At 28.2% G+C, this 23,996-nt stretch overlaps 7 protein-coding genes across 13 annotated transcripts; 3 read left to right on the top strand and 4 right to left on the bottom strand.

The window, feature by feature from the left end:
- Window positions 1-22: 22 nt before the first annotated feature.
- Rpn3 (regulatory particle non-ATPase 3) lies at window positions 23-2,281 on the bottom strand. 2 transcript variants are annotated; one of them, XM_012289741.2, is made up of 3 exons: window positions 2,088-2,281; window positions 847-1,692; window positions 23-744 (listed from the first exon to the last, which is right to left on the bottom strand). In XM_012289741.2, the coding sequence occupies exons 2-3, from the start codon at window positions 1,663-1,665 to the stop codon at window positions 73-75; spliced, it is 1,491 nt and encodes a 496-aa protein (XP_012145131.2). In that variant the 5' UTR covers window positions 1,666-1,692; window positions 2,088-2,281; the 3' UTR covers window positions 23-72. The 2 variants fall into 2 exon arrangements, with proteins under 2 accessions (XP_012145131.2, XP_003705277.2); XM_003705229.3 differs by having other exon boundaries at window positions 847-1,675; window positions 2,088-2,275.
- Window positions 2,282-2,791: 510 nt separating this feature from the next.
- LOC100876287 (Golgi matrix protein 130 kD) lies at window positions 2,792-8,337 on the top strand. Its single transcript, XM_012289740.2, has 12 exons — window positions 2,792-2,990; window positions 3,344-3,424; window positions 3,497-3,943; window positions 4,075-4,270; window positions 4,347-4,654; window positions 4,717-4,893; window positions 4,982-5,200; window positions 5,263-5,448; window positions 5,535-5,786; window positions 5,858-6,158; window positions 6,233-6,430; window positions 6,515-8,337. The coding sequence occupies exons 1-12, from the start codon at window positions 2,946-2,948 to the stop codon at window positions 6,700-6,702; spliced, it is 2,598 nt and encodes an 865-aa protein (XP_012145130.2). The 5' UTR covers window positions 2,792-2,945; the 3' UTR covers window positions 6,703-8,337.
- On the bottom strand, window positions 7,023-8,152 carry Rpp30 (ribonuclease P protein subunit Rpp30). 2 transcript variants are annotated; one of them, XM_003705178.3, is made up of 3 exons: window positions 7,568-8,152; window positions 7,295-7,442; window positions 7,023-7,222 (listed from the first exon to the last, which is right to left on the bottom strand). In XM_003705178.3, exons 1-3 carry the CDS (start codon window positions 8,150-8,152, stop codon window positions 7,116-7,118), a joined length of 840 nt encoding a protein of 279 aa, XP_003705226.1. In that variant the 3' UTR covers window positions 7,023-7,115. The 2 variants fall into 2 exon arrangements, with proteins under 2 accessions (XP_003705226.1, XP_012145129.1); XM_012289739.2 differs by having other exon boundaries at window positions 7,023-7,442.
- Window positions 8,338-8,471: 134 nt separating the features above from the next.
- Window positions 8,472-12,440, bottom strand: Ssrp (structure specific recognition protein). Its single transcript, XM_003705228.3, has 14 exons — window positions 12,260-12,440; window positions 11,813-11,998; window positions 11,540-11,755; window positions 11,278-11,453; window positions 11,024-11,159; window positions 10,849-10,952; window positions 10,638-10,766; window positions 10,244-10,535; window positions 9,995-10,153; window positions 9,748-9,888; window positions 9,476-9,667; window positions 9,151-9,396; window positions 8,991-9,065; window positions 8,472-8,907 (listed from the first exon to the last, which is right to left on the bottom strand). The coding sequence occupies exons 1-14, from the start codon at window positions 12,308-12,310 to the stop codon at window positions 8,788-8,790; spliced, it is 2,223 nt and encodes a 740-aa protein (XP_003705276.1). The 5' UTR covers window positions 12,311-12,440; the 3' UTR covers window positions 8,472-8,787.
- A 146-nt stretch (window positions 12,441-12,586) lies between these two features.
- Window positions 12,587-15,096, top strand: Urod (uroporphyrinogen decarboxylase). Its single transcript, XM_003705227.3, has 7 exons — window positions 12,587-12,792; window positions 12,972-13,277; window positions 13,368-13,526; window positions 13,639-13,800; window positions 13,871-14,008; window positions 14,079-14,252; window positions 14,328-15,096. Exons 2-7 carry the CDS (start codon window positions 12,981-12,983, stop codon window positions 14,466-14,468), a joined length of 1,071 nt encoding a protein of 356 aa, XP_003705275.2. The 5' UTR covers window positions 12,587-12,792; window positions 12,972-12,980; the 3' UTR covers window positions 14,469-15,096.
- Window positions 14,967-18,338, top strand: eEF5 (eukaryotic translation elongation factor 5). Of its 3 annotated transcripts, none has more exons than XM_003705226.3 (4): window positions 14,967-15,096; window positions 16,756-17,055; window positions 17,294-17,428; window positions 17,805-18,338. In XM_003705226.3, exons 2-4 carry the CDS (start codon window positions 16,780-16,782, stop codon window positions 17,874-17,876), a joined length of 483 nt encoding a protein of 160 aa, XP_003705274.1. In that variant the 5' UTR covers window positions 14,967-15,096; window positions 16,756-16,779; the 3' UTR covers window positions 17,877-18,338. The 3 variants fall into 3 exon arrangements, with proteins under 3 accessions (XP_003705274.1, XP_012145128.1, XP_012145127.1); XM_012289738.2 differs by having other exon boundaries at window positions 15,005-15,130; XM_012289737.2 differs by lacking the exon at window positions 14,967-15,096 and adding an exon at window positions 15,137-15,355.
- A 2,638-nt stretch (window positions 18,339-20,976) lies between these two features.
- Window positions 20,977-23,973, bottom strand: cpb (F-actin-capping protein subunit beta). Of its 3 annotated transcripts, none has more exons than XM_012289726.2 (4): window positions 23,813-23,973; window positions 23,043-23,254; window positions 22,409-22,781; window positions 20,977-22,288 (listed from the first exon to the last, which is right to left on the bottom strand). In XM_012289726.2, exons 1-4 carry the CDS (start codon window positions 23,813-23,815, stop codon window positions 22,055-22,057), a joined length of 822 nt encoding a protein of 273 aa, XP_012145116.1. In that variant the 5' UTR covers window positions 23,816-23,973; the 3' UTR covers window positions 20,977-22,054. The 3 variants fall into 3 exon arrangements, with proteins under 3 accessions (XP_012145116.1, XP_076392075.1, XP_003705273.1); XM_076535960.1 differs by having other exon boundaries at window positions 23,043-23,362; window positions 23,813-23,972; XM_003705225.3 differs by lacking the exon at window positions 23,813-23,973 and adding an exon at window positions 23,560-23,586.
- Between the last annotated feature and the right edge of the window lie 23 nt (window positions 23,974-23,996).

Raw genomic sequence — 23,996 nt, forward strand, 5'->3', positions numbered from 1 at the left:
ACATAAGAAACGAGGAAGAATATTTCATGATAACTCATTTTATTAATTAAACGTATTGAAAATATTAACAATCTAAGGAAATCCATCATCATCTTCTTCTGCCATTTCTTTAGCAAGTTCCAAATCTTGCTGTTCTCTTTCTCTTCGTTCTTCGGCCGATTCAAGATCTTTTCCATAAGATTTTGGCGGATATCTCATAGCTTTAACACTTTGATTATGTAAATCTAAACAGAAAGTAATTCTCTGGTGGAACGCCAGTAACGGCTCCTTAGTACAATAAATATCGGTAGTTTCTTTACTACGCATGTACCCATTTTCTGGCTCCAAAGTAGCTTCAATTACACCATCTCTAATAGCTTTAGCGACAATAAACTCTGCATCGACGCTGGAATCTAAACCTAATTTCTTTGCAATGTCTGCAGGAGAAATTCTAGAATAGGACAATCCAATTGATCGAATTGCAGTTTTAATAACATTATGTCTTAATCGGAGAATCAAAGTAAACGTATGGTCTGCTCTAAATTGTGGGCCGAAATTTTCTAAAACTTCACCAAAACGTTGAAGATTTCCTAGACGTACAGCTTGAGTTAATTGAAAATATGGTGCTAAAGCACGACGCATAGCAGCTTGTCTGAACGTTTGACGCTCAGGGATATCTCCAAGCAGGAGTTCCACAGTTACAGCTAATTTTTGAACTGTCTGACGAAAGCCTACTGCAGTGCTTTGTGGAGCTTTTCTAAGAGCCTTTAAGAAAAAAACATAATTAATATAGAATATCTTTCTAATAAAACAAATCATTATAAAGTATGCCTTAAAAAAACTAAAATACTAAAGATTCCTACTTACTTGTACCAAATATTTACGTGCATCTGAATACTCTAATCTAGCTGCTTTAATACGTCCCAGATAATACAAAAATCTGGCCCATTCATTATTGCTGGCAGATTCTGGGAAAGTTGATTTCAGTACTAGTTTATCTGCCTGATCATATAAATTATAATGTAAATAATTTCGTAGTAAACAGTTAATCAATACTGCTTGCCCTTCAAAATCATTTCTTAATGTTGCTGTTCTCAGTCTCAGATGCAATAATCCACGAATTTTATTCAATCTCCCAACTAATTCATATGCTCTTGAATAGTAAAAATAACATTTTGCAGCAATTAAATCAATAGTACGTCTATTTTGAGCAATAATCTTCTGTAACAATGTCTCAGAACATTGAACAGCTTCTTCATGCTTGTTACTATCAATTAAATGCACAAGAACTAACAAATGAATATAAGCATCAATTTCTGGTAAAGGGTTTATGGTAGAGATTCTAAGCTTTTGTGTTTCTTCAGATTCAGTAGGTTCTTCTAACCATGACAATAATGCATCACGTTCAGCACAAGGTTTAGAATAAAAGCTTAAAATTACTCCACGTAAAACATTAGAGTTTAATCTTCTACGTGTATTAGGTAATGTACGTAGAGCTCTTAAAATGAATCGTGGTTCTTTGCTTTGTATGGCTTTCTCTATTTGACGAGTATGTTCACGAATGTCATGAATTGATTGAAGATCAGTATCCTTTTTATCAGAAATGTCTCCATCTCCACTTTGACTTTCAGGAGAAATTATTTCAACATCCATAGCTTCAGGATTTCTTGCTGAAGGTACACCCATTTTTGTAGCACTAAACAAAGGAAGTTTCTATAAACAAAATATTCAAATAATTATTTAAATAAAGATACAACAAAATTAACCATTCTGATCAAGGTATTATTCAAGGAAAATCTTCAAGACAAAATGTGAATGTTATTTGTCATTTGCTTTGTGAAGAATATTCATAAATAAATTATTCAAACTATTACATTGTACTCTCTAATAAAATAATGTTACAAATTACTTACCACCTATTAAAAATAATATAAAATTGAATCAAAAATTAAATAATCAATTATATCAACTTGTAAACTTTTTCACTGTTAATTAGAGGTTGTAGTCTTTCAATAAAATTTTATCACCTTAATATACTTAACATAAGTTTTGTAGTTTATCAAGAATAATAATTATAATTAAAGCTAGTAATAATACATTATATTTACCTTTGTTTTATACTTTTGTACAAAAACTGAAAGTTTGGTGGACAAGTGCAATTCTACCTTTTCATCGCACCAATTCACAGTTATGCATAACTGAATAGTAATAAGTAAGGAAAGCTAATGCAATATCGTATGTATTGATAGGGTTTTTTTGGTTTTGCAATTTATAAAATAAAGTATTTTATTTATTACAGAATTATTGAAACTTTCAAAACAGCTAATAAAATTATTCCAATCCCATTTTCTGTGTAAAATGTATAAAATTAACTGTGTAATTCGATAATCTAGGAGTACCTTTTTACTAATAAGTCTACCTTTCTACAGACTGCTTTTGCTTTTATGGTCATATACGTGGTGGAAAAAAATTAACAAACAATAAGAACCGATGACCTTTTGCAATGTATTTATCAAATATAACGATCTATATCAAGTACTAGCAAACGGAAAATCCTACAATCAATAAGAGCTAGAAATTGTACAACCTCCCAATAGTTCAGTGTATACTTTTGGCGTCACAAACGTCATGAGAGCGCATTGCCATAGATTACCCATTATACAGAAACAAAACGAGTGACATATGTAAATTGAATAAGCCATCTTTTGTAGAAATAAAGAACTGAACTGAACAACTCATCATCTGAATGGCTCATTGCGCCCACCACTAGATGAAGTCATTTATAATTTTTAACTGCATTTGCCTATCTGAATAAGTAACTTAATCAATGATAAAGAAGGTGATCAGTAGACATGAGATAACCTCGATACTAATACAATACAATATTTTTAATAATGATAATGTAAATATAAGCACCAGCACCTCATCACGAATTTTATTTGTTACTTTCTGTGTCATATTAAAAAATGAATTTAAGTAAAAGTGAGAAACTGTTGGCTGCCAAGAAAAGGGTACAATTTTTTAATACTATTGACAGCTACGTAATATATTATTACATTATCAATTTACCATTAAAGCATTTACATTTATTAAAATATTACTTTATATATATGAACTATAAACAAATTATTATTCTTTTGATTATTACTATTTTTTGATTTCATGTCATTAAATGTTATTGTTAGGTTATATGAGTTGTCAAATATTTTTTTTGATGAGTTGTCAAGTATTTGACATGATAAATATGTCAATAAAGTAATATTGATTTTTAGCTTGTCTATTACATAAATTTTATTTTTGAAATAAAGCCTTAATATAAAATGTGATAGCTTATACTTTATACAATCTTATTTTGTTTTATTAGCTCAGAGAATATCAATTGAGCAAAATACAAAGTGGTTCTACCAAACAAAAACATCATTCGGTGAACTTACCACCCCCACAGGTAAAAAAATTTATACGCTGTAATTTATATACTGTAATAGAATTTGTTTAAATTAATTTTATTAATTTGTAGTGCCAAAATGCAGAAGTCAATAAATCTGATTTGGAAATTGTAAATAATATACCAACAGCAGAAAATCCTAAAAGCAATACACAAGTGATTGATCAGGATTTTCAAGGAAATGAATTAACACCTCCAGCTTCAACAACAACTAATGCAGAAAATGCAATAAATCATAAAGAATTACTTAATTCTGTTGAAAACACTACACAAGAAACACAAGAAATTAATTTAAAACCAGAAATTGAAAAGAAAATAGATCTAAATGATTTTCCAAAAGTACAGAAAGAGCATCTTTTGGAGATGGCTTCTGCAGTTGAAAATATTTTAACCAATGATTCTGAATCTACAGCAACAACTCTGGACTGTGACTTAGTGTGCCGTAACCAGTTCTTAAGTTCCTATTTAGAAGAACAAAAAAAGATTGCTACTGAATTGCATATAGAACTTAGTAATGCTGTAAGTGTACCATACCATATTTACCATTGTGCTAGAATTATGATATATTACTTTTATATGTATTATATGCTTATAGTTTAATATTGAATTTTAAAATAAAATTGTTTTAAACATTTTAATAAATTGATTAGCGTAGCAGAATTTCAGAGTTAGAAGCCAAATTAGAAACAAGAGAAACAGAATTTCAAACACATTTGGCACGTGAATTAAATCCTTTAAAAGAGCAACTCCAAGTTCATACTCAAACAACTGGAATCCTTATAGCAGAGAAAGCAGAACTCTCTGCTGCCCTTAATCAGGCTCAACAAACTGCACGACAAAATTCGGGTTAGTTTCTTTAATATATAAAGACAAGACATAAATTAAACGTTGTTAACAGATGAAAAATAAATATTTTTTGTAGAAAAGGTAGAAGAAATTACGGGAAAATTCAAAAATTCACAAGTTCGTGTAATTGAATTGGAAAAGGAGGTAACATTTTTAAAAGGTAATAATGAAGAATTAAAGAAAAATTGTCATCAATTGCAAACCGATTACGATTCACTCGATAAAAAATATTTTGAACTGAAGAAAGAAAAAGAAGATTTAGATTTAGAGGTATCAGAGTTAAAACAAAAATTAAATTTGAAGAAAACAGAATTAATTGCTGTCCAACAAGAATTGCAAGAAAAAACAGCACTACTTTCATTAAGTGAACTTAGGATACAACAGGTAATGCATATACCCGTGCATTATTTATGTAAAGATACATAATTTCTAGTTTCTTTTTACAGCTGAAAGGTACTACACCAACGGAAGAAGATAAACATACAGTTATTCTTTTGGAACAAGAATTAGCACAAGCTAAAGAATCTCTAAAAATTGTTAACACTGAAAAGGATGAAGTCAATAAACAGTATCAAAATTATGTCAAACAATTAGATGTGCAGCATGCTAAGTTGTTAGACCAGGTATACTATATTCCTCGCACTAGGACAGAAAAGTTTTAAAAAAAATTTGTTATTTCAAATTTATGTAAAACTTTTATTTTATTCATAGATAAAAGGCCAAAATAAAACCATAGAAGATTTACAATCAAGGGAACAGAGTTACATACAGAGACTGTCAGAACTTGAATCACAAATACAACAAGAAAGAGAAAAAGTAGAAAAATTAGCACCTTTGCAAGCAAACAAAGATCAAATCGATACCCTGTTAAAAAATATAGATGAACTTACATTGGAACAAGAACGACTTCATATTACACTATCAGAAAAGGTGAGTGAACTTTATAACTAACTTAACTAGTACAACAATGATAACCCTTTTTATATATTTAGGATTCACATATAGAAATGTTAACAAAAGAAATTAACGATTTACGTGAGTCAAACAATCAAGAAGCAGAAGTAACAAAATTAGCCAATGCTCTTCAGAGTGAACAATTAGGAGCGTCGAGAGCAGTTCATCAAAATCGTCAATTGAAGGAACAATTGACTGACATGGAAAATGCGTTTGTTTCTCTGGTATTCATATTTGATAGTCAATACAATATACAAATGATGTAATAAACAAATTATGAATTACATCAGATTTCAATATAATTTTCCAGAGCAATGCAAAGCTAGATTTGACTGAGCAACTTCAAGGAGAGCGTTCTATAGGAAGAAAATTAAATGCTCAATTAAATAAGGTAGAAAATGAACTAGAAGAATTAAAAGACAAACTGAAGGAAAAGGAAGCTTTACTTGAAGAACTCGAAAAAGAAAGACTTCAGAGTGCTCAAATAGCAGATCAAATGCAACATTATCAAGCACAGTCACATCATGTCAATACTTTTCAGCAAGAACTTCAAAATGCTTTGGTAATTTTTTGTTCTTGTGTAATCACTTTAATAAAAAACATTAATTTGGTTAATAATTCTTTGGTTTTTAGATTACTATAGAAAGTTTACAAAAAGAAAAACAAGATCTTATACAGAAATTACAAGAAAAGAATCAAGATGGTACTATTTCCCAAACCAGTTCGAATCCTACAAACACAAGTAATACGTCGATTCAAGAAACAGAAGTCAATTTGGAGAAACAGCAAGAAAATAATGTTACAGTGATGGAACCTGTTAAACAATTAGAACAAAGATTTAAAGAAACAATGGAACGTGTTGCAGAGCTTACAGAAGAGAAACAAAAACTTGAACATCTTGTTCTACAACTTCAAAGCGAAACGGAAACAATAGGTATAGTCACATGAACCATTTTAATTCTCTTTTTAATAATCGAGTTCTAATTGAATATTTATACAACTTTTTAGGAGAGTATATAACATTATATCAAAAACAGAGAGCAGTTCTTCAGAGTAGGGCAAGGGAACGAGAGCAAGTATTTCGAGAGTTACTTGATCAAAGAAATCAACAACAAGAACAACTACATAAATTAAAAGTCTTAGTCAGTGATTTTCTTAGGAAAGAATATATACATTCCAATGGAACAGAACGTCTAATTGAAGCAGGTATAACATTTTTTTTAAACACAAATCGCTCTATTCAAACTTGTATTCAGTAATTGATAACAGATTTTACAACATATTTTTCAGAGACAAATTCTAACAATGATGGAAGTGCAGAAAAAACGAAAGGAACGACGGATTTGCAAACGGATAATAAAAATGTTTCGGAACTTCTGGATGTTTTAACTGATATCAAAGATTGTAAGGACTGTAGTATGTTCGAACCGAATTTCCATCCATGCCCTTGGTGCTCTGGGAAATTGATCACAGTATAAAGAATATATCTCCTATGTCCTATACTTTTAGTATAAGATATTAAAACAGCATTTTTAATTGATAAAGATTTGTAGATTACAATTGTATATAAGATAAAATTATACTAATTACAATTTATAAATGACTGATATGGAGAGGGAATATTTTCTTTACAAAATGATTATTCTTTTTCATTAAAAGAAATGATATCAAAATGTTTAAAAAATTAGAAATTATTGCATTACTAAAAAAGAAATATGCCTAAAATTTTGTATGTTTAACAAATATTTATTCCTTTCTAATGTATTTTTAATATGAAAATAATTGTTAAAACAATTAATTTATCACGAACATACAATCTTTATAAAAGCTTAAATGTGTAATACAAGTGATACAATATAAAAAATGATGAAAAATAGATACTTTTGAAATATTATAATTTTAATCGTTTTGGAAACACTGTACTATCTTTATCAGTGTCATTAGTTGTTTTTGTCTGTTCTTCAATAACAAAAACAGCCTTTCCTCTACGTCTTCTTTCTATGAAAAGCAAAAAAAGAAAAAATTTGTAATTGCTTACTGATTTATTTACATGGAAATTTATATATATACCTGCTCTTAAAAGAAGCTTTTTGCACTGATATAATATGGAAGCTTTAGCTTTGACCTCATTCAAACCAAGTAAACATGATAAATTTATTAGATCATATGGATTTCTGATTGTTTTGACATTACTTGCACCACTGGATAATATTACATGCTAAATAAAAATAATATTTAATTTAACAATCTTGTTTACTGCTAAGTTGTATGTTATAGCACAGATATTTATTGTTTTAAAACATTAAATAATATTTGATATTAAAAAAAAGTCTATTTTTATACCTTACTCTTTCCATATGTATGAAAAAGATGAGAATAATGAATAGTAAGCTTCCTGGATTGCACATTTAACAAATCTGCATATTGAATTTCAAAATGTATTCCTCTTTCGATAGCTTGTTCATACAACTTTTTATTTAATTTAAAAGTTATAGAAGATGATCTTAATGTAATTATATCTGTATTTAACTGAGTGCATGCATATTGTAATGCAGTTTGTGTTTTTGGAGCAAAGGCATATAAGTCATATTTCTTTAAAGCTGTGCAATGATTCAGTATATGTGTTTTTGCAGAATCTGAACAAAAAAATGTAATACGACTAAAAATTTTCAACTTTTTATCAAATTCTTTTCTTATGCTTTCTATGTCAAGTGTTTCAGGAATAATGTTTTGGGATGCTTCTTCATCATTTTTCTTCTTTTTTTTCTTATCCGTTGCAAGAACACTTTCATCTATATCAGTATTTAGTGCTACCGTTCTGTATCCATATTCATATAATTTTGACAATATACAACATAAATTTTTGATATCATTTCCTTGTACATTTACACACAGATCATAAAATCCCGTACTTTGTCTAATATCCATTTTTAAGAAATACTAAACATGTATTTAAGTAAAATAAACATATCTTATGTATATTTGGAAATTAAAATGAATTGAAACTAATCTATTCTTATAATTACATTAAATTCTTGTTATAATCAACTTGTTCAAACATTTTTTAGGTTATTAACAATAACACATTTCACTAACCAGTGTAACCTCTCAAATGACGAGTTTTCGTTCTTCTTGCGCATATCAGTTCTGATTGGTTCTAACAAAATCTGTTGCCAAGAGCAACACGCATTCATCTTTACGACGGTATCTTTTGAATACTATTTGTAACATAATTTGAAACACAAGATGAAAAAAAAATATTTTATTAAATAATAATACAGATAATTAATAACATATTTTTAGTTTATAAATATAAGACGTAACTGTTTTTCTTTTTGAACTTCAATTGTGATTCATTTAAATAAACATTGAATCAACTTTTACTGAAAATTGCAGTTGCTTAGTTTACGAGTATAAAAAGAGTTTAAAGAATTAAACTATTAAATATTCGTATCTTATAACTTAAAAACACTAAATTTAGAGTAAGTTTCGATAGTTTCAAAAATGTTAATACATGTATATATACAAAATTATACTGTAGTTTATAAATGTTAAACCATTAACTAATCACTGTCTTTAGATTCTGCATCACTTGAAGGTGGAGTGCTTTCAACAGGTTCTTCATCACTACCTTCGTCAGAGTCACTTTTCTTTTCTTTTTTGGCCTTTTTATCGTCGTCCTCCTATAAAATAATTAATAAAATTGGATTGAATCACTGAGATCTATTTTTCTATGTTAAAATAATATGATTAATAAAATAATTACCGCACTGCGTTTATCTCCTCTCTTCTTTCCTTTATCGGGTTCAGTGTCTTCGTCTGAATGTTTCTTCTCAGATTTCTGCACACAAATTTGACAAAAATAATGTATCTAAACATTTATTTAAATATTCATGTTTAATAATAAGTATTATTTATTATTTTACCTTAGTATCTTCATCACTACTGCTTTCATCCTCACTAATATACTCTTTGCTCTTAAACGATCCAGTCGCTGGCTTGACTTCTTTCTTAGTATCAACTTTCTTCTTTTCGCTTTTTTCTGCTTTATCTGTTTTTTCGCTTTTGTCCGCCTTTTCTTTTTTATCTTTCTGTCCACCTCCGCTAGCTTCATATTCTTTCATTGATGCAGCATATTCTTTCTTTGCTTTAGCTGCTTTTTGTTCCCATTCCTAAATATTTACAAATTAACATTTAAATAAAATGAATCTAATAACGTAAATATCTAGTATACTAATAAAAAATGCTTACAGATTTATCTTTAAGTTCTCTCCACATTTCTCCTCCTTTCTTTGCAATTTCTGTAACTGCAATTCCAGGATTGTCTGCCTTAATCTTCTCACGGTTGCTGTTTAACCATATCATAAACGCAGTTGGCGGTCTCTTAGGTTTGTTTGCATCCCTTTCTTTCTTTTGCTTTCTAGGTTTCCTAGGTTTCTCGGACTGAAAGGATCATACACGTTTTAAAATGTTAGATAACAAAGTGATACTATTCTGAAGTAATTAATGCTTATGATACTTACCACTGTTTTGGCAGACTTTGGTTTCTTCTCTTTCTTTTCTTTCTTTTCCTTCTTCTCACTCTTTCCAGAAGCATCTGAATCATTTTCACTTTCTGAACTGTTAGGATTGCTATCATATTCTTCTGCTACATCACTTTCATCCTACACAAAAAATATATAAATATTCGATAATAGTTCAATTGTACGAAATATGTTCATTTATCAATTTGTTCTTTTCACAAAATTTTAAATTATGATATAACTGTACTTGATTAGGATTAAAATCTTCATCGGTAGATTCCTCTTCAGAATCTTGGTTGTCTTCTGCATCTCTTTCTTGTGCCTCTGCTTTAACTCTTGCTAAGTAAGCATCTGGTTCATCTTCTTGATCACTGTCTCCGAAATCATTGTCATAATTCAGTTTATCCTGTTATAAAGAAGCAGACATTATTATAATATAAAAGTATTTAATCAATATTGTAAAGGAATTTAATTTATAAGCGGATATAGTACTTACACTCTTGCCTCTGTTCTTGACGCGTAGTTTTTTAGAAGTAATAAAATCAAATAGTTTTCCATATTCTTCCTTTTCAATACTACTAAATGTGTGAACAACTCCACTGGTTAATTCAATTTCGAAATCGAAAGATCTGGTAGAACCTCCACCACGAGCGAAATTAACAGATGCTATTTCTTCAAACCGTATATGAATCGGCGGCTTATGAACATAAATGAAACCTCTTTCTAGAGGATATAAGTAACCTGCAGCTGCTTTAAAGGAACAGCTGATTGCAAGAGTGCCAGAATGACTGAAAATTGTAATAAAACAGATGTAAATAAATTTAAAGTTCTATGGTATATAAATGTTTGATATACTGAAGTATAATTTAGTATTTAATATATGAATTTACCTAATGAAATTTCCAGGTCCAGTAAGTTTTCGATTAATTATAACCTTCATAACTTTACCCATAACTTCATATGTTGGTCCTGATAACTCTTTTGGTAGTTTATCTTCATATTTTTCTTTAAGTTCCTTTCTACAAAAGTAGTCAAACATTTTAGTAGTAAAAAAAATGATATTATTTTCGTAAAGACATATAATGATTGAACTTTACATACTCAGAAAAAGGCAATTCAATTGAGGTTTCTTCTTCTTGATTAAACAGTAATACTAAATAATGATAACGAGTTTGACCTTGTTTAATGGGTGGATCTAAACTGACCTGAAAAAGTATTAATAAGATAAAACAATGATTAAAATATAACAATTATGTTGTTTTATACAAAAACTTACTACAAAGTACATCTGCCTGTTATCTTTATGAGGTAAGAGGAACAACCTTAAAACTGTTGACATTGGAATCTTATAATCAAAAGTTTTACCATGCAATTGGAAAAAGGACTGAAATATCTTTATATCATAACGTCCACTGTAAAAAGAAAGTTGACAAATTAATTACTAAATTAATGTTCCTATTTATTTTTGTGCATGATTAGTTAATCAACAGTTTAATAAATTGTTAAAATAAATGTAAATAGCATACATACCGTGGTGTAAGGCATTGAATTTCTCTAAAGATAGCAATAGCATCTCCACTAACACTAATAACAGATGCTTTCTCCATAACCTGTTGATGAAATGCTTCAACAGGATCCTGATCTACACTGTCACTAACTGGAATGTGGAACCTCATTTCCATCAAACTTACAGGAGCATCATCATTCTGCAAAATTCAACATTAAAATACTAATATAATAAATTGAAATATATGAAACTTCTAAATAACTATATAATTTTTGGATAATTCACCTGATGAAATTCCAGTGTAACTTCATTTTTTCCAGTATTGCATTGAGAAACATCATAAAGCGGAATTTCAAAGGCAGTATGATGACCAACATCAAAACTTAATACTGATCCATTAAATCTAGCAGTACCCCAATTCCAACCTTTTAAGCTAAGTTCTTTTTCGAGCATGTCTTTTTTATAATTTTGTGTGAAGAATTTTGCAATTTTTTCTTGGTCCTAAAGAATTATCACATTACAATAAAAGTAAATTTTACTTAAAACTTATATACTTACCCCTTCTTTGAAGCCACGAAATCTGTGCAAAGTTCCATTTTTAAGAAATATTCTCAGACCCCAAGTACCAATGAATTTTTGGTAATTTACCATTTCCATATCAGAGGCAGAAATTTGTTCTACTTTGCCTGTTTTTTGATTTTTAAAAATCAAATGTTGGTCTGTTAATTTTAATCTTCCAGGAGTCTACATGAAAGAAGTACAATATTACATTTTAAAAAATTTTAATAAATCTTAATTATATCATATTAAAATTATCAGAATTTTCCAATGTAAATTTCAGAAAATATGCAAAACAATTATAAAAAATAATAAAATAATTAGTTTACATAATAATTTAACCTGTAATTTAATTTAAAAATGACGCATAAACATTTCTAAAACAAATTTAGCAGTAGATATGAAAATACTTATAATAATTATTAAAAATTATAACATATTATTTACCATAGCTCCTTTTACTTCTGCAAGCACATCGGTATATTCTAAAAAATCCATCTTTAAATATATTCGAAAATACTTTGCTTATTTGTTATCCACGAGTTAGACGCATAACCTCGTACTACCTCGTACTTAAACGTTTGTCGTTAGCCGCTTTTTCTACTTTGGAACAACAAAGAATGATATTCAATTGAGGCTTAACTCAACGCGCCAGTTAATCCCCTTAGGTTTTCCCCCATAATCTAGAGAATTATGCATTATATGAAGAAATTTGATTGGTTAACTTAGTCATAGAAAGTAAAATCATAGACAAATACATTTTTCGTTAAAATACAGTATGTATTAAAAATGCAATTCATACTTGAATGATAAGATAAATATTAGTAAATACGAAACTTGAATTCGAATTTTGTTACATGTTCTTATGTATTAGAAATAGTAAACTCAAGGGAGCTATCTGATAAGAAAAAGCATAAAAAGTGTAACTAGCAAAATTACAAACAGTTTTAGTGTTACAAGATTTTTATAATTGTTATATCGTAAGTATACAATGATAAAAATTTCAAAGCGTAAAATGATTTTATATTTTTTTTTAAGAATTATGTAACTTTATAAACTGTTTATTTTTTAAATTATTGTATCATTACATAATTTGATGATAATTTATTTTGTACCTCATACAAATTTTTATTAAATTTGATATACTATTTCTCTTTAGATATTAATAATGGCTCAGCAAGAATTTCCACCATTGAAAAATGATTTGATATTGAAGGCTGCATATGGAGAACCAGTAGAACGTATTCCAGTATGGATAATGCGTCAAGCTGGAAGATATCTTCCAGAATTTCAGGAAGTTAGATCAAAACATGATTTCTTTTCTGTTTGTAAAACACCAGCTTTGTCTTGTGAAGTTACCTTACAACCTATACAACGATTTGATTTAGATTCCAGCATTATTTTTTCTGATATTCTTGTTATTCCACAAGCAATGGGTTTAACTGTTGAAATGGTTGCTGGAACGGTATGCTTATCAATTTATATAATTTTATAAATATGAACATCTTTTCATCATTTTATTTTATCAAAGTAAACAAATTCATTTATATTATAGGGACCTGTTTTACCTGATCCTCTAAATGAGCCAAAAGATTTAAGCAGACTAATTCAACCAGATGTGGAAAAAGATTTAAAGTATGTTGGAGATGCTATAACTTTAACACGACATAAGTTACAGGGAAAAGTACCATTAATTGGTTTCACTGGTGCACCAGTGAGTAAAATATTTTTTGAGTTATACACATGATTTTACAAGTCACTCTTGCATCATGAAACAAATATTTTATAAAATATGTTTGGTAGTATTCATATTTATGAATTATTAGTGGACATTAATGAGCTACATGATCCAAGGTGGAGGTAGTTCAACAATGATAAAAGCTAGGAAGTGGCTGTATAAATATCCAGAAGATTCTCACAAACTTTTACAAATGATTACTAATGTTATAGTGGACTATCTTGTGATGCAAGTTAAAGCTGGAGCACAGGTATAACATTCTTTTTACATTAAGAAACATATCTTAAAGAACAGGTAAAATTAACATCTTCTGTTTACAGTTGTTGCAAGTGTTTGAAAGTCATAGTGACTTTTTGAATGATGAATTATTTGTAAATTATTCATTTAAATATTTGAAAGAGATTAGCGAGAAAGTTAGACAAAAACTGAAGGAACAAAATATTCATGAAGTACCAATGGTAAATAAAATAGAATTTTTAGTTATTTAATAAATATATTTTACTAATAAAAATATAAAAAAAATTTCAGATTGCTTTTCCTAAAGGTGCAACAATGAATTCTTTGGAAATTTTAGCAAAATCAAAAACTTATGAAGTGTTGGGTGTAGATTGGACTGTGGATCCCATAGAAGCAAGGAAACGATTAGGTTCTGATATTACTTTGCAAGGAAATTTGGATCCATGTGCATTATATGCTTCTGAGGTTCATATGTTTACCATATTTATTAGATATAGCTCATAATTTTTGTAATATTTTAATTTGTGTTATTTTGAACAGGATGAAATAATGAATCGAGCTCGAGATATAGCAACAAAGTTTGGTAAAACTCGGTATATTGCAAATTTAGGACACGGTATACTCCCAGATACACCAATCGCATCTGTTGCAGCATTTATTAAAGGTGTCCATTCAATATGATTTATTAGATTTGTTCTTTTTTTTACAATATACATGTACAATAAATTGTATTTGTTATAACCAACTTTTACCATAAATATAACATAAAATAACTAGAAATTTGAATTATAATAAGTTTTTATACATTATAAATTTATGTATAAATCAAATTATATGTGATTAAAATTTTAAAATATGATTTTTTTGTTCATAAATTCTGAGAATTATGAGATAAACGAATTGCAGATAACTATAAAAAAATATTGATAATTTTGTGTTTGAAGTTTTATTTTGATAAAAAAGGAGAACATTTTAAATAATGTATTTCATTGAAATATATTTTTGAGCGTATACGTGTATGTATGTCTTATTTTATACAGATACGTCTAATGTAACAATAGAACAATAAATTTAATTTTTCTATTGAAATTTGAATGGTTTGGTATAGTATCTAGTGACAAATTTCATTCCGTAAACAGCGCCTGCGTATTATGCCTAACTTCCAACTGGCAATTTCACATACAACTTTACCCCCACATAGACTTTTAACCGGAATCCGTGGATCTATTCGGGTGGCCCCCTGTCGCCGATTAGCGGTTCGCGCAAGCGCAGCCAGCTCTTCTGGTTAGAGTGTCCATTTTGATCACATGTGAGTATCTCCAGTCTGTTCTCCTTTTTTCACGGTGAGTTTAGCTGATTCACTTGTGATTGCTCAAATAAATTCGTAAAACGTGTGTTAAAAAATCTCGAGAATAAAGAACAAAATTGTTAGAGGCCAGTTCGTACTCGTAATTTTTTCAACTTTCTTCCGAGAGTCGGCAACTTCGACGACGAACCGCACGCAATTCTTTTCGCGCCATCTTCTTGAGGAAAACGGTCAAAAATCCGCAGTAAACTCGTCCTCGAAGGTAATTCGACTTTCGTCAGACTTTCCAGTTGATTTTTCATAACCAGACTTTGATAATCAGAGAACTGTCAGCCGGGTAGAATCTTTGGTTAGATTGTACTTTCTACAACGTGTTCGTTTTCTTTCTAGTCATCTTTCTGAAAGCTTTTCGAAGCTTTTTGCGTTTTAAGCTTTCCTTGTAAACGTTTTGTAAAGTAATTCTATTACGTTATAGTTACGTTTCTTTAATTTTCTTTAATTCTCATTTGTAATATATGTAGAACAACTAACTTTTTTGAGATTTTCAATAGTTTTCAATCTATACTATCAAAGGTATTCTTTACTGTTATATTTAATTTTTATGTAATCAAGTATAACATTCTGTATTTATAATTCAAAATTTTAAGTATACTATACATTAAAAGTATTATTGGATTTCCTAAATTTGTAGAGAAGGTATATGAAATGTTCATAGTGTTATGTTTCAAAACATATTGTGAAAAATTGAATAGTTCTATGTTTTATGTTTATATTTCATTTTAGTACAATAATATTAATATTGATTAACTGTTTAACAATTTGAATTAAAGTATTAATTTAAATAATAGTATCAATAATTTTTTTACTTAATTGTTTGTATTATTACACAATCTTTCATTTATGTTTGAAAAATTAAAATAATCTCATTGTCCTGTTAATATGAGTTTTATTAATAACAAATGATATTTTATATAGCAAGTTTTAATGAGCAATAGAGACAATTCTAAAATAGTTTTCAGATTTCATAATTATTGCACAGAATTGAAAAGTATATTTTGAAAAATATGTTAAAGTTTTGTCATTCATGATAAATTTATTTTCTGTTATATTTTTCTGTATACTGTAAGAAATTATTAAAAAATGAATAATTTAATTTAGAGAATGTGTTTTATTAATATATTTGGTATATAGTCTGTATATCATACAGACAAGACATAAGAATAAGAAAATTCAAAAAATGTGTAAACCATGTACTTTCATATTATTTATAATAAGTAGAAATGAAACTTAGAGAATATTTTATTACTTCTGTCAGCAGTGGTCATTATTACATTAAATTCATCTTAAAACCAGTCGGAGATACTTTGTTCCATTCAGTAATTCATATTATGTATTTTATGTTATCTTGTTTAATAGTTATAAGCTTTTAATTTATATGGAATATAAATGTACTTGAAAGAGTCTTTATAGTTCAATGTACATGAACTACCAAAATTTCATAGGTCATATTGTATCTACTTATACTTTTTCATTTTTAATATAATTTAATGCACTATATTTTTTTAAATTTATTATAATTTTAATGCTATTAGAAATTTTTATCAATATATTTTGTTTAAAATTAAAGTCTTGCTATTAGTCTATTTTAAATTATGATTTCAGAATAAATAAAACAAAAATACAAGGATGGCAGACATTGAGGATACTCACTTCGAAACCGGAGACTCTGGTGCTTCTGTAACATACCCTATGCAGTGTTCAGCTCTGCGTAAAAATGGGTTTGTAATGCTCAAATCACGGCCATGTAAAATTGTAGAAATGTCAACTTCAAAAACAGGAAAACATGGCCATGCCAAAGTACATCTTGTAGGCATTGACATTTTCACTTCAAAAAAGTATGAAGATATTTGTCCCTCTACGCACAACATGGATGTGCCATTTGTTAAGCGGGAAGATTACCAGGTAAAAATTGTTAACACTATGTGCAGTTTACATTACATGAATGATTTATGGAAAAAATATTAAATACAGAATTTATTTATTCCTGATTATTTTTAGCTATGTTTTATACTATACTCTTATTGAACTATTTCCTCAATGTTTTAAATATATCTGAGATGTCAATTTTGTAGTAATGTTAAATGTTACAAATTTTTTACTTCATGACATTATAATGAATATATGTGTATTTGTATAAAAGCTGGCAGACATATCTGACGATGGCTATTTGTGCCTGATGGCTGATAATGGTGAACTCCGTGAAGATTTAAAAATTCCTGATGGTGAATTAGGCATTCAGTTACGTGCTGATCATGATGCTGGAAAGGAGCTTCTGGTAAGCTTCATTATATTGATATAACTTTAATAGAAATATTATATAGTTCAAAATAACATATATAAATAAAAGAAATAAATTAAAAAATTTGATGTAGGTAATTTATATGACAGGTATGAGTAAATAATTACAAATTTATTAACAAATATTTATTCCTTAGAAATCAATCTTCTCAAATTTCTTTTGTATGAGTTTTATATCCTAATTTATTGGCCCAAAATGTAGTTTTTTTTTTTACATATAATTTTATATTTTCATTACATTTTATTAAATGAAGATTTACAAAAACTGTGTTATGGTTTCTGTAAATTACTTGCATTCAAAATGAATGAACAGAAAGAAATTAAATAATATAACTTATTTTTTTTTTTTTTAGTGCACTGTACTGAAGGCCTGTGGTGAGGAAGTCGTGATCGCCATCAAAACTAACACTGCCATCGATAAATAATTGTGTTCAGTCCAGACTCCACCATCACATTAAAGAAAAAACAAAACACACACAGCTAATATATTATTAAGAGAAACCTAAGATACAATACAAGATGATCAATGGTTAACATAAGAACTATTACCAACAACAAATAGAAAGGAAAAGAGTGGGGGGCACTTCAGAAAGATTAAAATGAAGGGAAAAGAAGTAAGAATATGGAAAAAGGAAAGAGACAAACAATTATATAATTATAAAAATGAAAGGAAGGGAAAAACAAATGTGCGCAAGCGTGTAAGTGTGAAGGAGGAGAGGATTACAAATAATGAAATAATTGCAAAAATAAAAAAAAAAAAACAAATAAAAAGAGAATAAACTAAGAAACAGTATCAGCTTAGACCTTGAAAAACAAAGAATGTTTTTGGCGACTTAATGGGTTGAGATTAAAAGGCAACTTTGACAGCGGGATATTTTGAAAAACAACTCTTTTGTCTTGATTTGTGGTTCTAAAATTCATATGATTAGAATTCTACTTCTATTGGAATTGCGATTATCTTGCAATAATGATTATATGCAATTCTAACTGAAGTTATAATTTTATTGAAATTCCAATACATTTAGAATTCTAATTATCTAGAAGTTTAAGTTCCTTGTAACAGTCCCTTCTTTCTTTATATTTTGATTGAAATTTCAATTCTATTAAACTCAGTAAAATTCCGATTTCATTAGAATCTTAATCCTTGTAGTATTTCCAGTTTTGTTGGAATTCAGATTTCTTTTCCATTTGAGATTAATTCCTTTTTTTCTTTTATTAAAATACTATGTTTTAGTATGACTGTCCCAATCTAGAATTCCCATCCTATTTTAATTTTGAAATTTTTTTTATACGATTTATTCTAATTCTGCCCAATCTTCAGTAGAATTCCAGTGGTATTAGAATTCTATATTTAAGTTTCGTTAAAAACATTAATATCTTTATTAAAAAGTCCCTAGAATTTTGTAATCTATCCAAAGTCCTTTTGTCTTGTTAAGAACTTGTTCTTACAATTGTTTTTATAATTTGTATTTTACCAAAACTTGAATTCTTGAAGTTTTTGATCTCTTTAAAAATTTATATAATTTCAATTTGATAAAAATTACTATTTTTTTCTCTATTTCACATGTGGAGATAACATTCGTAGCTTTTACTTGAAATTTAAACGTTTAATTCTGTGCTCTTAATTACGAATAAAAATATAAAAGTTTTAATTTCGAACATAGATCTGAGAGAAAGTTTTTATTAATTTTCTGTGAGCTCCAAAAATTCCATTTTTGGCTCGCATTCTAATATTTTTTTTTGTACTGAACGATTTCTAAAACAACTTTGAAACTAGAATCGAAATTTCAAATTCAGTAAACGTGTAAAACTTAAATTTTAACACGAAATTTTGGAATTCAATTTGAATTTCGGATTCTGTACATCTAGCTTCAAAAATAAACATTTCAAACTTGAATTCTGAAATTTTAAGTTCATTAGTTAATGTTTGGTTTCTGACTTGAAATTTTAATTGCAATGTAAGACTCGATCTTACATTTAATACCTAATTTCAAATCAGACCATACCATCTACGAAAAAATAAGAAAATTAAAAAAAATATATATATATATAAATGAATGATAACAAACAACTAAGCTACTATAATCTAAGCAGACTAATTTAAGATTAAGGCGACCTAGATAAATGAATTTAATCGATAAAAAAAGCCGAAAAAAAAACGAATCAATAGGCCTCACGGTCGTACTTCAACCAAGAGAGGTGGAAATAATTTTTTTTCTGCTTCTCAATACTTTAATTATACACCACTGCTGGTCATTGTTTAAATTTATTTTCTATTATTTCAGATACATGACGGATTAAGATTTATTAAACCTCAATTCATCCCACAAATACTCTCTCAGTATTTTTGAAATATTATTTAATACTATGTATACGTATAAAGTCAGTATGTAAAACATTGGAATATAGCATTTAAAAATTTTAATGTATGTCTGCATAAGCATTTAAAAAAATTTAACCAGCATTGGCGTATATAGGCAAGGTAAAAATACGTATGCATACACACACATACACATATGCGGTGGTAAAGTATATGAAAATACAGTGGAATCTCGCTGTATGGCCCTTGAATAGGGCTGTAGGAACGGAAAAAAATTACGGTATGGGCCATATAAGCGGAACTCCATCCATAATTGTAAAGTTTTGTTGATAGCAGTATAGCTTGCAAAATTTAGTTTCTAATTTCAGAATTTGTGAATTCCTAAATTTGAGAACTTGGAAATTTGTTAATTTCTAAGTTCTTAAATTTGAAAGTTTAGGAACTTACTAAATTAAAAAATTTATAAATTTGAGAATTTGAAATAGTATCAGTGTTTAAAATTGGATCTTCATATCCTATGATGGCGGTGGGAGTACCAATAGCGAATTTAAAAATCGCGGAAAGGGGAACTTGCTTAATGGACCATATAAATAGGTGCTATATAGCGTGACTGCACTGTACACACAATTATATACGAAAGTACATGATTATGAAATTTAAACAGGAAACACAGGCGTAAAATATATAAGTAAAAGAATACCAACGAGCATTTGTTTATACGGCAGAAGTCAATGGAGGATAAATAAATGAGGAAAAAAGCAGTCGATGCTTTCGTGTCTTCTTCTATAATATTTTGTTGCTTTTATTTTATTTTATAAAAAAATTGATCTTTCATGATTTTTTACTAATAACATTTTTTGATTGATTAGTGCAAATATTATGATACAAAATTTTAGTTCATATAATTATGATCAACATTTTATATTTAAATATTGACAGAAGAATTATTAATAATAACAGTAGTAACAAGCAAGTAAATGCAATTTGATTACATTAAATTTAATAAAAACTTTCATTTAGCTAAAGTATTTTTATAAAAACTATCTCTGATGTTTCATAAAATTTCATTTGAAATAAATTAACTCGAATTTATAATTATAAAAATTGGAAGTGATTAAAGCTGAATTACAGATGTTTCCAGTCAGCTAAGTTTTAATATTGCTAAAGTTAAACGTATGGGTGGGGACTTAATAATTAATTAAAAGTTTATTCGCAAATATTCTCTTTAATATTCCTACATTTTCAAACATTAATACTCTTATATCTCGTATTATTATTAATTACTAATGATTAAAAAAACATTACGAGTGCCATTATGTATATTTGTGCTCGCACTTGTCAAGCACAAGCATATGCTTTTATTCAGTACACACATACACGCACGCACATACACACAATATACAGAGAATGTGTCAAAAGATATGTAACACAGAAACAAAGATATTAATCTTAAACAAAGATCTTAAATGCGATTATGACTGCTTTTTCTCATTTATTGTAAAAATTAGATACATTTATACAAGTATTGAATATTAAAATTTTATAATTTATGCCTATGTGTATTAGACATTATACATATATTGGGTGATCAAAAAGGTATGAATTTAATTTGAAAAAGAAAGCAAAAATATTTGTTAAGCACTATTATGAAAGTTTCGTACGTTTGCATAGATCAAATTCTATTGAATATAACAAGAAATATATTAATTTATAAAAATAATAATAAACAATATGAAACTCTATGGAAATGTACTGAAACTTTATCATAATGCTTTATAAATTAATACTTAATTTAAGTATATTTTAACTAGTAAAAATGATACAATTACACAAAGAACATAAAACCATGTTTATTGTACATATATTTAAAAACATTTTCAACGTAAATATGCATTCCATGAAAATATTATAAGTCAACTGTTTTGAAGCTTAAGTGAAATGAGTAATGATTTATGGTGTTACATACCTTTAGGCACATCCTATATATACATATATATATATTTATATATAAAACCCAGACACTCGTAATGTTTCTTAATATTATATTCAAAATCTCGACATAATTAATAATTGATATTCAATTATTCATTCTTTAATTCTTTAATACTTCAGGAAAAATTCATCTTTACCGCTGCACCCTGCATATCACAGGAAACTGTTCAAAATTCTCGTCATAATGACTGCAACAATTCGATTTTTAATTTTATCATTTACGATATTTTTCTTTTCTTTTTTTTATTGACACTCTTCAAAATCGAAGGAAAGTTGATCTTCTTCGGTGGATCAATTATTGGCGTTTCTCCTTTGAAGTGCGGCTGCTAGATCCTGTCTGAGAGCAGCTTGTTGTCTTTGATCTGCTAGGGATTGAACGGATCTTAATCCGTTTACGATATCTTTCGTTTTCCCGAAATATATTTCATTTAGGGTATTTCGAATTTTATTTTCCATATCTTCGACCATACGACCGATATTAGCAATGTGCGGAGAACTCTCACTTATTTGGGCATCTTGTTCTACCTGAAATATAAAGATCATACAACTTAATTGATTTTGAATTTAATTTTAATACATCTATTAAACATATAATGAAACACAAAAAGATTTACTATATACATTTAAAGTTAATTATAAACGAACCTGTCTGGTAAGACTTCCTCCAAGATTCATTGTTCCAGAACCGTGTTTATTGGTCTGTAACCAAAGCATAGCAGTGGAAGTTAATTTATAGTGTGCAGTCCGTCCAGTAGACTTCTCTTGGACTTCAACAACATGAATAGAATCCCAACAGCCTTTAATTTTCTTTGATCCATCTCCTGCTTTTTTTATTAAAATCACTGCTGCAAAACCATGATCCAAATCCCATAAATAAACAGAAGAAACTCCACCCTCAAAATAGAGTTCTCTGTATTGATCAAATGCATGGTTTGCATCTATTTCTAGCTTTCTGAGTCTCTCAGAAGGCATTGAACCATCTTCTAATGGTGGGTCGTATGTATTGCTCCAAGGAGATCTAGAAAGATAATATTTTAACTCATTCAGAATAGTTTTAATTTCACAAGCATAGACCAAAAGTGTCAACCATAAAAGAATTATAACAGTTGCTTTCATATTACAAGGTATGTCTGTCCTAGTACAAGAAATATAATATAAGACAGAAGCAACAATTAATTCATTTTTATAACAGTCATTGTGTATATATATGAGTAAATTATGAATCTGATTCATTATTTAGCATAAATGGGTTGAGAATAATATTTTTGTGGTTAATTACCGATAAGAGTCTCCATCCCTGTTATAATCACAAAGTAAATAATCTTTTCCTGATTCCTTATCTTTTGCAATTTTCAAAGGTTGATCAACAGAAGATAAAAGATCTTCACAAAGGGATGGCACTAAGTCTATTAAATCGCTTAAATTCTTTTCAATCTGTTGAGGTGGCAGTCTTCTCATCAAATCCAATGCGCAATCCATTTGCTGCTCCGTCTTTGAAATTAATATACAAATATAGTTTAAATTTTAATATTCTGCAACTTGGTAAATTACTTTTGCATAATTTTGATCGAACATCAATTTTACTTCATTATAATAAAACTGCAATATAATTCAGAAACAAATTCATTACATTTTTACACTGTTTTAAATTAAATCACAATCCTACTAATTTCATTCTGATGTATAGTAATTTTTATAATACCATGTAGATAAAAATTCTTAATGACAAAAAGCTTAATTATTTGTATAACTTGTTAAAAATAATCGAATATAATAGCAACTTCATTATATGTTACCAATGGCGCCATTTTGACGTTTATTTTATTTGAGGTTAAGTAAAAATTCGGTTTTAACATCTATATATATTCACAAAAGAATAAACATTTCTACAATGAATATATTGTAAAACTTGACGGTAAATATAAAATTTCGAACATTCAAATTTACTTATACTGAAAACTGTTTATTAAAATTTTTATCAGTAATTTTTAGTTAACGTCACTGATAAAGAAAGATACTGTCGTTGATATTTAATAACGTTAAACTCACCATTTTAGGGAATTGAAAAGTTTTATCAGTGTCAATCAGATCATCAATCAATCAAAACTACGAAATCAATGAAAAATTTTATCGAAACTGTTTATTCGCCGACCCGCATTCAGTCACCGAAAACGAATATTCAAGGGGCGTGTCAAGACTGCTGTTGATTGGCCAACAACTAATGCAATGTTAC

Source organism: Megachile rotundata, chromosome 10 (assembly GCF_050947335.1).
Source record: "Megachile rotundata isolate GNS110a chromosome 10, iyMegRotu1, whole genome shotgun sequence".
Lineage (NCBI taxonomy): Eukaryota > Metazoa > Arthropoda > Insecta > Hymenoptera > Megachilidae > Megachile > Megachile rotundata.